Here is a 15,388-nt window from a genome sequence, read left to right on the forward strand (position 1 = left end):
ATGTATTATGCTAATGCAATAATATTTTTTGAATTTAGATGATTGTTGTATTATTATACATAAATTTTTTCTCATTAATTAAATTTTATTATTTTTTATATAAATAAATATTTAAATCATCATGTTGCCTATTACTAACGTGCAACGCATAAATACTAGTATTATTAAATTCCTCAAACTCCTCTTTCTCTCCATGTTCCATGCATTGAAAATTAAACTCATTTCTCGCGCGCAAGTTTCAGAAGATCCTGTAAATTCTCTCATTACGTCCAAGTTTCTGTCCCGGCCCGTTGACTCAGCTCAATTTGCCGGAGATCTCGCCGGAAAATTCTCTGCGGATCGGACTTGATGAAGAACGGGATGATAAAGTGCAGCGCGTGTTGTATCCTTGTTGGTTTACAGGTAGCAGTCATTTCCTGTACGCTAATTGTTTGCTCGACTTACTTGAATTAATTTCAGGTATAATTACTAAATTAGTAAATTCATAAAATTATGTTTTATCACATTAAAGTAATTTAATTTTATCCTTTATAACAGTAAAATCACGAAATTATTTTTGTGTCACACGTTTTAATGTAACTGAACCATGTGTATTGTGTGAATACTCAAAAGATACACAAATAATCCGAAGGTCAAATTTTCTGGGTTTATTAAATACTTTTTAATCATCCTTTGTTCTATAAATAGCATCACTAGTCAAAATGTTCAACGGTAGTTTTTTTTTTTTTTTTTTAAATAAAAAAAAATCTGCCATTTGTATATTTGGAGCAAGAATTTTGACTGTTCCGTCATTTGTTTTTTCTGAGCAATTCGCACATAGTTCAGTTACTTTAATATGTCAGAAATTGACAGTAACACAGCCAATGCATAAGTTATGGGTTCAGCCGAATGCAATAAATTTAGTTCAAATACTGTATTTCTCTTAAGAATGAATATGTACATATTATTAATTTAGAACTCAACAACAACAACAATCCAGTATAATCACACTAGTGGGGTCTGGGGAGGGTAGTGTGTACGCAGACCTTACCCCTACTCTGGGTAGGAATGCTGTTTCCAATAGACCCTCGGCTCCTTCCCTCCAATAACTCCCCACCTTGCTCTTGGGATGACTCGAACTCACAAACTCTTGGTTGGGAGTGGGGGTGCTTACCACTAGAGTAACTCACTCTTGTCAAAATGACTAGAACTCAATTTAGAACTCAATAACTTAAAATGACTAAAATCCCGCCACGGTTTGTTTGTGAAAATAGCACGGGCTAGCCAGTTTTCGGACTGGTAATTGAAAAATAACCAGCGTTTGCAAAGTCATTTAAAAATAGCCACTATATTGCTGCAACAGAGAAAGTTCCAGCATAATATATTGAAGACCGGTGCACCTGTGTATGAACTTTCAGCATATTATGCTGGAACTCCAACACACGAAAAGTTCCAGCATAATATACTGGAGATTGGAGCACCTGTGTATGAATTTCCAGCATATTATGCTGGACCAGCATACTATGCTGGACCAGCATACTATGCTGGAACTCCAGTATATTATACTGGAAGTTCACATGTAAAAAATTCGAACTCCAGTATATTATGCTGGAATATTTTTCGGATTTTGAATAGTGTTTTCGTTCAGATTTATCTTTGCATGAAAAGTGACTAAATTTTCTATTACTTTTGAAACTGTGGCTATTTTTTAATTACCACTTGTAAATGCTATTTTTGAATTTCATACCTATATTCCTAGCTTAGATGTCATTACATCTTTTCTGCGTTTGATTTTCCAATGGGAAAGGCTTACTCGGTACTTCTCTTTCGTTTTTCAGCCTGTTTTGATCTTTATGTCGAAAGTGGATGGAAAATTCAAGTTTAATCCCCTAAGTGTCAACTTCTTGACAGAGGCAACGAGATTTCTCTTTGCAATAGCAATCATTTTATTCCAGGTAATTTTATCTCTTCTTTTAATTTTCTCCCATTACAATTTTCACTTTGAAGCAAATTGGAAAGAAATGGATAGTGCTAGAATGGAACATTCATATTGCGAACCGAACTATTTGGGATTGAGGTGTAGTTAATGATTAGTTGATATATTTTCTTTGTTGATGCTCGTGGCTTGAGGCGGAAATGGTCCAAATAAAGCGGAACGGATATAAAGGACTTATTGAGTTGACTCCAACTAGTTTGGGACTGAGACGACACACTTGATTGATTGATTAATTTGATATTGGCGGAATCGTATGTTCATGTTGCATTCTTTCTGCAGTCCAGGTATCAAAAAGTTGGAGAAAAGCCACTTCTTTCGGCATCCACTTTTGTACAGGTAAATGCCCTTGTGGACAATGTTGGTGGTGTCCAAAAATCCTGGCCCTCTGGAGAGGGTGATAGCATATTCTATATGTTTTTATAGATATCCTGGCTAAGCAAAATAATAATTGGTAACATTGTTAAAATCTGCATTTTTGAATTTTCTTCAGGGTGCCCGCGACAATGTCCTTCTAGTTGTACCTGCATTACTCTATGCTATCAATAACTACATGAAATTCATCATGCAGGTAATAATATTTCTTGAATTTTTCTTTACTTGTGAGCGTTGAAGTGATAGTTCCATCCTTTTCATGCATGTTATACCTTGCAATTTGCTATGTTAATAACTGGAATTGCGCTTAGTTTCATCTAATTCCATCATAAAGGACAAAAAGCAAAGTTGTGGCCTGTGGCGGAGCCAAGAATTCTGACAAGGAGGTTTAAAAGAATACATACACGGCACGTGAATACTCTTAGCAGGGGATTCAACAATTTATAAGAGATTGTTTTTACCCTATTTTTACAATGTGCTCGCTATTGGTGCTGGAGGATCGCTATGTGATGCAGATTTCTCTCTTTCATCTCAACACTAAACGAATTTGACTAGATTTTCATTTTAGAAGACAGTGACTATATACCATCTACTATTTAATTGATCGTTCTATTACTATTTGTTGGGCTAAACCAGTCCAAAGATACTCTTAACATGGTGTTGGGTGTGCGAACAAAGTCCCACATTGATAGCTGAAAAGATTGGGAGCCTACATATAAGGTGTAGTAATTTCTTAATAGTGTGAGACCTTTTGGGAAAAACCGTACGTGCTTGGCCCAAAGTGGACAATATCATACCATGGTAAGAGTATCTTTGGGCTGGTTTAGCCCAACAACTGGTATCAGAGCCCAGGTTCGGCGGGACAAGTATGGAGATGGCAAAGTGATGGTGCGGGACGGTGCGCATACAAGAAGAAGCTAGTTGCGGGCTTCAATTGCCATAATACTCTAACAATGTGGATGACACACATTGAATCTCGAAAATTGATGTGAGCCATGTGGAACTTAGTTCGAAGGGAGATTGTTGGGCGTGTGAACAAAGTCTCACATTGGTAGCTAAAAAGATTGGGAGCCTACATATAAGGTGTAGGTGTAGGGATCTTTTAATGGTGTGAGGCCTTTTAGGGAAAACCGTGCGGGCTTGGCCCAAAGCGGACAATATCACACCATGTTAAGAGTATCTTTGGGCTGGTTTAGCCCAACACTGCTAAAATATGTTAGTGGATAATAGTCTTTCAGCTTCTTAGCTAATTGACAACATGCTTGGGGTTTTCTTATTCCTCAATCATTCTTGATTTGCAGAATTTTCTCCTCTGATGCATTATGATCTTAACGTTTTTCTGCAGTTATATCTCAATCCATCAACAGTGAAGATGCTGAGCAATCTAAAGGTATACTACTATATTTGAATGTTTCTATCATCTGATTGTTTGGCTTCACTGATCATGTGATTGACACTTCAAGTTCTTGACTTGAAGAATGCTGTATTCCTATGATGGATATTATGTTATCCTGAGTGTACCTGTAATCGTGCATATACTTTTTCGCTGTTTTCCAAGTGCAGGTTCTGGTTATTGCTGTACTGCTGAAAGTTATCATGAAACGCCGATTTTCCATAATTCAGGTTAGTTTAAACTCCTAATAGTAATTTAATTTGATTAAGTCGATGGTTAAAGTATTGGTAGTGAGGAGGACGGAGCAAAAAATTCTGTATAGTTTTCTGCAGGATAATATAAGTTTGATATCCTTATAACTGTATTGATAGTGTTACAGTTGGAAGCTCTTGCTTTGTTGCTTATTGGAGTTAGCGTAAATCAACTTCAATTCCATCCTGAAGGTACCACTACTTTTGGTCTTCCAGTTACAGCAATTGCATACATCTACACTTTGATTTCTGTGAGTAATTCAAAGCCCCTCTTACCAATAATTGTGAAGTTTTCAATTTGAGATACTTTAGTAAACACCTAGATAGTGCTTAAGCAATGGCAGTTTCAGAGTAAGTTGTGAACTAATAGAGTGAGTGAGTGAGTTCTTGGATATATGTCACACGCGCGCGCGCGCACACACACGCTCACACAATAATTCAAAGCAAAAGCAATAACAGCAAGCAGTAAATAATAACACGATAGTACACCATCCGAAGCAAAAGGAACAAGAGTAGAAATAAGACTGAGAAACCGAAACACCAGGTAGTAAAAGAGAATGAAGCATAAGAAAATACAAGAGCAATATTAATACTACAGGTATGGGAAAGAAATAAGCTCCACTACCAACTATCCTTCTATCCTAATCCTCGACCTCCACACCCTCCTATCACGGGTCATGTCCTCGGTAAGCTGGAGCTGCGCCATGTCCTTCCTAATCACCTCGCCCTAATACCTCTTCGGTCTACCTCTACCTCTTCTCCTACCCTCCAGGGCTAACCTCTCTACCCTCCCCAGACCCCGCTTGTGGGATTATACTGGGTTTGTTGTTGTGTATATATATATGGTTCAACCCTAAAGTATTTGGTTATACAACCTGCGAACACATTGTTGGATGTGCCACTGTATTCAAGACTTAAAACGCGTTTTTTATTGGCTAACCAGGATGTTATGTATGCAGGTTATTGTGCCTTCTTTGGCCTCAGTGTACCATGAATATGCTTTGAAGAGCCAATACGACACAAGTATTTATCTTTAGGTACCTTTGAATCAGAATAGTTATTGGCTGTCTTGGTTTTTCCATGGGGCAGTTAACTCTTTCTAGTTTTATATCCTTTGCCTTATTCTATAGTCGGTTTGAACCGGTCTTTTTTACTATAGCAGCACCAATTATCAAATTATATACTTTGCCTCAGTTGAACTAAAATGTCAACTGGATTTATGTTGATCGATCTTGTTTCTATAGCAATAAAGATTATGCAAGTTTTTCGACAGATTTCAATTCTGTTCCTGACCATTTGACAGGTTTGTTTTTAATTTGCAGAACTTATGCTTATATGGATATGGTGCTATATTCAACTTTCTTGCCATTCTAGGGATGGCTATATTCAAAGGTAATGACTCTTGAATCTTAGTTTTCTCTTTAAAGTTAACTTTTTTTGCAAATAAAAAAGGATAAATGGTAAACAGGTGAATTAGTGTCAACATTTGAGATTCAGCGTTAAAAAATACTTCATATATTTTGTCAGATGGACAATTTGCTAGTGTAGGATCATGCCTCTGGTGTTTTGACTATTTTCTATATTATTAGGTTGCTGTTATCCACAATATTTATCCAGCTCCTGATATATTTGTTCTGAAATTTTCAGGTCCGAGTAGCTTTGATATATTGCACGGGCAGTCAAAAGAAACCATGCTTCTGATATTTATTAGTGCAGCTCATGGAAATCTGTCCTCTTTTTTCTACAAATATGCTGGTGAGTTTTTTTTTGTCACAGTACTTTACGTAATTGAAGGGGAGCCTTAGCGTAACTGGTAAAGTTGCTGCCATGTGACCAGGAGGTCACGGGTTCAAACGGTGGAACAGCCTCTTGCAGAAATGCAAGATAAGGCTGCGTACAATAGACCCTTGTGGTCCGGCCCTTCCCTGGACCTTGCGCATAGCGGGAGCTGAGTGCACCGGGCTGCCCTTTTTAGTTCTTTATGTAATTCTGTGGTATTAACAAGTCAAGATCTGTTTTCCTTCATCACATTCTACTGTATATTTTACTTACATAGTTACATTATTTCTCTATATGTAACAGATACAATTTTGAAGAAGTATTCGGCGATTATTGCAACGCTATTTACAGGCATTGCATCTGCTTTGTTGTTTGGTCAAACGCTGACGATAAACTTCATTTTGGGAATTTCTGTTGTGTTCATCTCAATGCACCTGGTACTGAAATTCAGAAATTTAACTGTTCAGTTATTGCCTTTTTATGTATTCTTCAGGTTGACTTTAAACTTTTTTTTTATTCTTTAGTACATTTCACGTTAAAGATGAACAACACGAGACATCAAAGCTAATGGATGTCCAAGATAGCCATAGGTATTATCTTTTACATATTTCAGTATATAAAAATTTTCACATTGTCACCGGAAGGAGAGCCTTGGCGTAACTGGTAAAGTTGCTGTCACGTGACCAAGAAGTCACGGGTTCGAACCGGAGAAATAGCCTCTTACAAAAATGTAGGGTAAGACTGCGTACAATAGACCCTTGTGGTCTGGCTCTTCCCCGGACCCGCGCATAGCGGGAGCTTAGTGCACCGGCCTGCTCTATTTTCAGTAAATAAAATCTTCACATTGTATGCTTAAAAATCCAAATAAAAAGGGTTTCAGCAACTCTTTTCCTATTGTGCTATTTTCAGCTCTAGAGATTCATCCTCTTTAAATATTGCAGAATTAGGAACAAATTATGGGGAGGTAACAATCCTTTTATCAAATATTTCAAGAAGCTACATTTTTTGTTGTATTTCCTTCTAATATTGAACCACTTTCATTTTTTCATTTTTTTCATTTTTGTTCCAGGCTAGTCATGGAGTAGTACCTGATGAAAAACAACCACTTCTTCCCAGATGAAGCTATTTTTATTAAACAATATGTCTGCTGATGTTTATACACTTTTTAACCAGAAATAGATGACAATTTGAAATAGGTACTATTTTCTTTTTGGTAGTACATTTTACTTGGATTGCTTCTGTTGGGTTTTTTCTGTTCAAAATTGAGGTGAATAGAAAATGGAGGAAAAAATAAATTTTTGATTTTCTCTCCATACAAAGGAACATTGTCCTATATTGGAGAAGGAAAACTCATTTGTTGAGTATATATATGATTACACTTTTTCTAGCTCTTAAAGAGTTGAGAAGAAGGCAAGTCTCCTCGTCGTCGCTCGACTTGGCTTCGGCTTCGGCTTGAAGAGTTGCACGTTTAAACCTAACCCGTCGGCTATAAATAGCAAGTCATTCCCTCAGATTTTTCTTACGAAAATTCTGAATTCTCCTTTTTTCTGCATTGTTTTAACTGAAAGTGTGATTTGCTACCGATCATTTGTGTTTGTTGAAACACTGAGGGTTGAAGTACCGCTACACTAGTGTGTAATCCGTTTCCTTCTAGGAGGAAATAATCTATAACCTCGGGTATTAGGGGGGGATTAAGTTTCTTAAGGAAACACTGGGAATTCAGTGGGCTCGGATTAATACTTGTTTCTTCTACATTTCTATTTTTACGTTATTTTATTTGCAGAATAACTTTGCAAATACAGATTAGTAACAACTTTTGTCTTGGCTTCTTCCTATTTTTTTTCCGGATAATACAAATATTACTCAGCGCATTTTTGGCATGTTACAAGAAACGACAAAAGGTTTGGTTAGTTATAAATTTGGAGAAAATGACAGGAAGTTAATATGTCATTTCTGCATCTTACATTTTGGGTCTTGCAAGTAATCTCTGGCGAAATCTAGATGCTTCTACGCAACATTTAAACAGAATGAAAAAAATAAGCCGAACCGACGATAATAGAACAAATCAAATCAAATCGAACCGAATCAAAGTATTAAAGTGACAAGAAACATTGATTTGTAATTGGTTTGATTTGATTTCGTGTTGAGAGGGAAAAAAGACTATATTTGAGTTGGTTGGTATTAATTAAGTCAAATGTAAACCAAAAGAATCTTATAAAAGAAATTTTTTTTTATGGCATGAACCTTAGATTTTTAATTAAGGATCGAAATATTTTATTATTGCACCATATCTATCTATATTTATATATAAAGTTGGGAATAGAAAAGGTGATATGGCACCTTGCTATGACCATCATTTGTATTTATCTATTTTCTCCTTCTTTTTTTTTTTGCAATTTCTCCTTCATTCTCTGTCATTTGTTTGGATATTTTAATAGTTTGCTTCTTCTGTCCTCCCGTATAATTACTTATTTAAAAGAAATGAGACACTGGTGCACCTACTTTTCAACATCTCTCTCTATATATGTGTGTGATTAGTCTCTATTGGAGAAGAATGTATAATGTATTTTGAATATATGAGAAAAAATCTTTCATTTATTTTGGTTAATGTATAATGTATATAAACACGTTCGTTTAAATATTATTTACATATTTCATTGTTCTTCTACCTTTCTATGCTTTTTAATTGTGTGTCAAAAGTTATCGAATGCCACCGAAAAATAATAAGCAAAATAACAGCTACAACTTATTTTTAATTGGTGATTGAGATGATCATGACCAAACAAAAAATTGAAAACTTAAAAGAAAAAGAAAGATAATATCAACATGATAAAGAGTTAGAATTAATGCATAGAAAGCAAAGAGAGTTAAAAATAAATAATAACATGGTAAGGAAACTAATAGAAAAGTTTATATGCATCAAGATGTAAGTAAATATCAATCATTTAAAGTATATTTGGCAAGAAAAAATATATATTGATATGTCGGAGTTACAAAGGTGTAACATGATGAACTCAGTAAACGATAATTGTGTAACAATAATAACCGATATAGAATTTATACAAAAGGAAAGGTTTAAAATGTAAGGTAATTTTTAGTTTTTGCTGAAAGAAGGTTTTGAGATAATTTAAAAAGTAGAACATTACAAAGGCGTGGATGTACATCCAAAAGGAGGAAAAACGTGAAGAATCCACCTTAAGTTTTAAAATTATTTACAAATATGTAATTGTTATGAATATATTATATTATGGATGTTCATTTAGTACTCCGTTATAAATAAGCTTCTTGAAGAAGTTTATCCGTATGAGACTCCGCCGTAAATATGTTTATCTATTTAGTACTCTATTGGAAATAAGCTTCCTGAAGAAGCTTATCCTTTTGGTACTCCGTTATGGATAAATATTACCCATGATAGAAGATTATCTATATCTGGCACAACAACTTAGAGTAGCAGCTTACACAGCAGCTTGTAGCAGCAACTTACAAGCAGTTTACACAGCAGCTTGCAGTAGCAGCTTACACAGCAGCTTCCTTTCTTCTATAAATAGAAGAGAATTCAGTTCATTATGTATATAAGTTTGAAGTTAGAATAATATATCAGTTTCTCTCTATACTTGTCTTTACTTTACAGTCTTTATTTTATAACAGTAATCTATCTTTTGTTGCTTATTTTAGCATTTTACATGTATCCTCAAAGAACAAGATTTCAGCGTGCAAGTTCTAAATTTTTGCGTTGCAAAGGGCAAGAGGTGGTCTTCCTAACGATGTTTTATCAATAATTGAAAAGTTTGTATTTCATCTTCTCAAGTTTCTGGAAAAAAACTTCTCAAGGTTTCATTTAAATAAACTTTCATCTTCTCAGTATATAACTAATAATAATTTAAGATTCTTTTCGTATAAGTTTTAAGATGAAAGTTATGTAATATTAATTTTAATTTTTGGTTTTAATTTTTATTTATTAAATTTTAATTAATCTTCCTTAATTAAACAAAACTTAAATAAGCTTTCGTCGTAACATATAATATATTATAATTTATATTGAACTATATATTCTAACTAAACCAAAATTATGAATTAATCCAAAAGTATGTTATTTATAGTCCTAAGTGTTCTCTTTTTCATAAAAAGAGATATATTGTAGTACATAAATTCGCTGTACTCTCTACTAATCTTTCTAAAAATTTATGTATGCATTATAAACCGTGCCAAGCACTGATAAATTTACTAGTTTCATGATAACACGAGTATGGACAGGTCAGCATCGTAAAAAAAGATTGGAAATGCCAACTGTGCCATAAAAATTGTTGTGGCACCAAATATAAAATGGTGAGCTGTCATGTCGGTGAAGAGGAGTTGGTAATGGTATTAACTGATCTCAGCTTTGCTTGCTTTATTCCAAGTCTAGAACGTTCCTCCTCAAAGAAAAATGACCCTTTTTTTTTTCTTATTGAAAGCAGAGAATATAAATCCTAATATTGTTAAAAAAGTAGTTTTAAAAATATTCTAATTTCTATACATTTCCACTTGCTTCGGTTAAAATTAAGATTATCAATTTATTAATAAAATTTAATATTAATTAAAAATAATATTTGCCTTCATTTTCTGCATTATTATTAATTCATGGAGAAAAATAAAACATTAGGGAAACAAAATCTCTATACAAGCCATGTTTTTTACAAGATTAAGACTTAGTTATGTTGTTAAATATATTTTGAGTACTTACTAATATTTATATATTAGAGATTTGTATGTTAATAAAGAGTATTATTAAAAAGGGTCGTGGCAGAGTGATAATATTTTTTAAATTTTAATGAAATTTTTGGTGGGAGTGTGAATATTGATTACTACGCCAAAACAAGTAAAAATAATGAAATATGGAGAAATTATTTAATTATTAAAATAAAATAATCTAAAATAAAGCCAAATAAATACTGAAGAAAACTGTCTTAAATTGGAATTAATGTTGTTAGTACTGATTCTTTCCTGATAGAGATACTCCATCTAACACTTACTCTTTCACTGGTTTCTCCTACCTTGCATTAGACCCAAAGAAAAACTTCACCAAAAACCCAAGAAAATCTATAAATACCCAAAAAGTTTCAATTTTTAATCAAACCCACATCTCAAAATTCAATTAACTTGCACTTAAAATTCTCTTCACTCATTTCCCCATTTTCATTTCTCTTTAAAATCCCACCATTTTCTTAACCTAAGTCATAAAAATGGTAGCTTTAAAGATGAAAGTATTGGGATTTATGCTAATAATGCTTACAATTTTTGCATTTGCAAAAGGGGATGAAAACGAATCATCTAAGCCACCAACAATAGTAAAAATAGTGAAGGGTAAAAAAATGTGTGTTAAAGATTGGGAGTGTAATAAGTTATCAAGATTTTGTTGTAATTTGACAATTTCAGATTATTTTGAGACTTACCAATTTGAGAATTTGTTTGTTAAGAGGAATTCACCTGTAGCTCATGCTGTTGGTTTTTGGGATTATAAATCTTTTATTACTGCTTCAGCTCTTTATCAGCCTCTTGGATTTGGTACTACTGGTGGTAAGCAAATGCAGATGAAAGAAATTGCTGCTTTTCTTGGCCATGTTGGTAGTAAAACTTCTTGTAAGTTCTCAAAGTATATCTTCTTCTTTCTTCAATCATCTAGTTTTAAGAGTGTGTGTGTGTGTGTGTGTGTGTTATGTGTGTGTATTGCGTAATATTGTCATGAGATGTTTAAATGGAGTAACGTGGTCAGTGAAAATTCTATAACCGACCCAACTTGTTTAGGACTGAGACGAAGTCGTTGTTTTTGTTGTTGATGCATCTAGTTCTCACTGGCCAGGCTATGGGGTAGTAATAGTTCCGAATTTGTGCCATAGAAAGCACACTATGGGGTTTCTGCTGCTTCCGATCCGATAGAATTCCATTCTCAAGGCTCAAACTAGAGACTTTTGGTTAAGAGTGAACAAAATCATCCCACCATACCCTTAGGTGGTGACTGGTGAGCTCATAATGTCAGTGCATGGATAAACATCAGATTGGAGGATTTCTAATTTTGTGGAACTCCTAGTTTGTTTTAAAAAGTAAATTATTGAGTATTATGATGAAATGCGTTCTAGATTGAGTGGAATGGATATAGAGGATTCATATATCTGACACGGATTAGTACATACATGATTGAGGCATACTTGTTTGTTGTTTGCCTGTTATATTCATTTCAATAATCTTATATAGATCTCTGTTTTTCGTTTTTTTTTCCTTTGATGTCCTTTGTGACGCTTTGTTGCTCAGAAAATGGTGAAAAGATGCATGGAGAAATGTTTAGATCATGGAGATATTTGATTCCCTTCAGATTTGGAAGTAAATATTAAGAAATTTTACTTAGGAAACTCAAGAAATTGAGAATGATTTTTGAAACTAAGAGAAGGTCATGACAAGTTTTGATCTTAGAAGGATTTTGATGTATGGGTCATGATTAAAACTTAATTTGATCTAACATAATAGTACTTAGAAAAGAACACTTGCGGAAAATCACCGGTTTCATAACCATCTTGTTTGAGGCTAGTTTGCGTCTTGATCTTGAGGAATGTGATTGGGGCCTTGAGAATCTGGTGCAATTAACTTCTGTTGAGCTAATTCTACAGATGTCTGAGCAATTTAGTTTGCCTAGTCCACATAATATGATACAAAAACGGGGCACCAATTCTTCTGCTGTTCCAACAGATTATCTGTCTGTTTTGATGATCTGACTAGTGTATGTTCAGTTTGAGACAGCCACTTAGGATTGTCTCCATCTAAAGATCGGTTAGATTGTTGCTTGATCTGTATCTCTCTGTGTATCTGGACGCGTGCGCTGTGTTAAAGCTATTCTCGAGATGTGCTAGTGAAATGGTTCCTTAGTACTATACCAGTTTAAAAAAAAAGTGATATGGTTCGTTAGTTGATAGAGTTAAATTTACTTCAAAGCAGATGATTGTTGGATTTACTTCTTCATCCTGATTGCTTAAGTTGTTTCCAGGGGTATGTTCAATGGTTTGTCAGTTGTATTGTAGTGAATCCATGCTGTATTGAAATGGATAATCGGAATCACATACACAAATATAAGAGTTCATCTCCAGATATTACAAATACTCCAAAACTAGAAACCAAAACTTCTAAGGAAGAAGAAAATAAAAAGGGAAGAAAGGAGGTTCCAGATCTAACAAACTAAGTCAAATAAAATAAACTAACTTCATAGCATAGCCCTAATAGAATATGTTCTCTACTATATATATAGGCATCTTGGGCACTACTTTCAACCAGGGTCCCAAATGTAATTTGACAGAATCCCAAATGAGTCCCACATAATGGGTACATTCGTAACACAGTTGTATCACCATACATTTCTTCTAGTGGGTGTCAACCACAGTATATTACATCACAATAACAACATAGCCATTGTGGTCTCACAAGTGGGGCCCCTACCTCATGTGAGGTAGAGGCCGTTTACGATAGACACTCAGCTCAACAATCAACCACAGTATATTACGTTTTAATAATCCTCTTGTTGATTCGGCCGTGCTTGCCCTTGTATTGAACTCTTTTTTCTTTCGGCCAATTTTACGACTTTATGTAAACAGGTGGTTATGGAGTCGCCACTGGCGGACCATTCGCTTGGGGGCTGTGCTATAACAAGGAAATGAGTCCTAGCCAAGATTATTGTGATGATTTCTTCAAATTAACCTACCCGTGCTCTCCTGGAGTTCAATATTATGGTCGTGGTGCCCTGCCTATATACTGGTAAACATTGTGTTACCAATTTGTCTAGATTATCTATTAATTCTTCTTTGTTATCAACACACCACTCAGTCCCATTGAGTTCTCTTCTCTGTTATGGTGTTGTTTTAGTTGTGTGATTTGACATTAACTTTTAACTTATTTAGCAACAAGATAGAACTTTGTTAAAGGAAAAAGAAAAGTCTTTTAGCTCATTTGATATTTGTCACAACATTTGCATTCCAATTAACATAATTCAAGCTAAAGTTGAATGATAAGGCCTATTACAAACCTCTGCGGCTGCCTGAGCGGATGCCTGTTTCTTTATTTGATTAAGTATTGAGTTCATTCTTCTAGCATATACAAGCACTAATGATATGTTTATCCTTGGTACTTTTACCTAGGAACTACAACTACGGAACTATAGGAGAAGCATTAAAGATAGATCTGTTGAATCATCCCGAATACATTGAACAAAACGCAACCTTGGCGTTCCAGGCTGCGATTTGGCAGTGGATGAATCCAGTTAAAAAGGGTCAGCCGTCAGCACATGATGCCTTTGTTGGCAATTGGAAGCCTACAAAGAATGATACTTTGTCTAAACGAGTTCCCGGTTTTGGCACCACCATGAACATCCTATACGGTGACAATGTCTGTAACCAAGGTGATGTCGACTCCATGAACAACATCATATCCCACTACCTCTATTACCTCGACTTGATGGGTGTTGGTCGGGAGGAAGCAGGGCCTCATGACATACTCACCTGCGCGGAACAAAAACCTTTCAATCCATCTTCCTCCTCAACTGCTTCTTCTTGAGACTACATGGATTTTCGACAGCCTGCATTTGCTGCTTTTATCCTCGACGTTTTCACAAAAAGAAGCATAATCCAATAAGTGGAGCAAGATCGGCTTTGTCCTGCTCCCGGTGTAAACTGTGTATTTGGGAGTCAGTATATAAGGATTAAGGATGTCGCGCATTCTTGTTGTGTCTTATTGAAGTGAATTTTGGTCGTGTAATTTGCGCAGTGTGCTTTTAACAGTCTTGATATATAATATGCAATGTGAAAACTTACTCTATTATCTTTTGAACTGTTAAAATGAATATGCAAACAATAAAAGGAAAAGAAGAAGAGGAAAGAGAAAAGGTTCATTACAGAGGAAGGAAGCTGTTGACAATAACATACGACGGTCCCTTTCTTTTACCAAGTTAAGACAATTCAAAAAAAGATTGTCAAGACATTTTATCCACTCCTTACGAGACTGTCCCTTTCTTTTACCAAGTTAAGAGATTCAAAAAGGTTGTCAAGACATTTCTTCCACTCTCTATGAGCTTTTCTTGTTTACATTTTTTTTATACTAATAATAGTGTTCGTGTCAAATTGTGCACACATATACCTTTTATGCTATACTTGCTACTCTTTAACTTTCTTTGATTATTTCACCTATTTTTCCTGGATATTTCCTCTTTTATATTGTTATTATTTTTGCATAGAACGTGTTAAAAATCTCGGTCATTCTATGTCATGAACAATGAGATTATCACCCTAGAGATTAGTTCAGAATAAATAGTGTCACGAGTTGGAATTTCAATTACTTCGCCCAAATTGAGTCATTCTTCCTTATTAACTACTCCACTCCTACGTTTCAATTAGTGTCTTATTCAAATCACAAGATTATTCATCTCGTTTTTATGATAGTGGTATCTGGGTCAGCATCCAGGAGGTATTTATTATTTTTCATCGGCATAAGTACAGAGTAACTATGTCCATCAACAGAGGCGAAGTTAGGGTTTGAAGTGTATGGGTTTTAAATTTTAAGATAAAACTATGACCTAAAACTAATATACATTAACAAGTTGACTAA

At 34.7% G+C, this 15,388-nt stretch overlaps 1 protein-coding gene and 1 pseudogene across 1 annotated transcript; both read left to right on the top strand.

Moving 5' to 3' along the window:
• The first annotated feature begins 216 nt into the window (after window positions 1–216).
• Window positions 217–6,890, top strand: LOC104109726 (CMP-sialic acid transporter 5-like; annotated as a pseudogene).
• Window positions 6,891–10,734: 3,844 nt separating this feature from the next.
• LOC104109727 (chitinase-like protein 2) lies at window positions 10,735–14,602 on the top strand. Its single transcript, XM_009619077.4, has 3 exons — window positions 10,735–11,389; window positions 13,387–13,546; window positions 13,927–14,602. Exons 1-3 carry the CDS (start codon window positions 10,993–10,995, stop codon window positions 14,339–14,341), a joined length of 972 nt encoding a protein of 323 aa, XP_009617372.1. The 5' UTR covers window positions 10,735–10,992; the 3' UTR covers window positions 14,342–14,602.
• The last annotated feature ends 786 nt before the right edge of the window (window positions 14,603–15,388 follow it).

This window comes from Nicotiana tomentosiformis, chromosome 12 (assembly GCF_000390325.3).
Source record: "Nicotiana tomentosiformis chromosome 12, ASM39032v3, whole genome shotgun sequence".
NCBI lineage: Eukaryota > Viridiplantae > Streptophyta > Magnoliopsida > Solanales > Solanaceae > Nicotiana > Nicotiana tomentosiformis.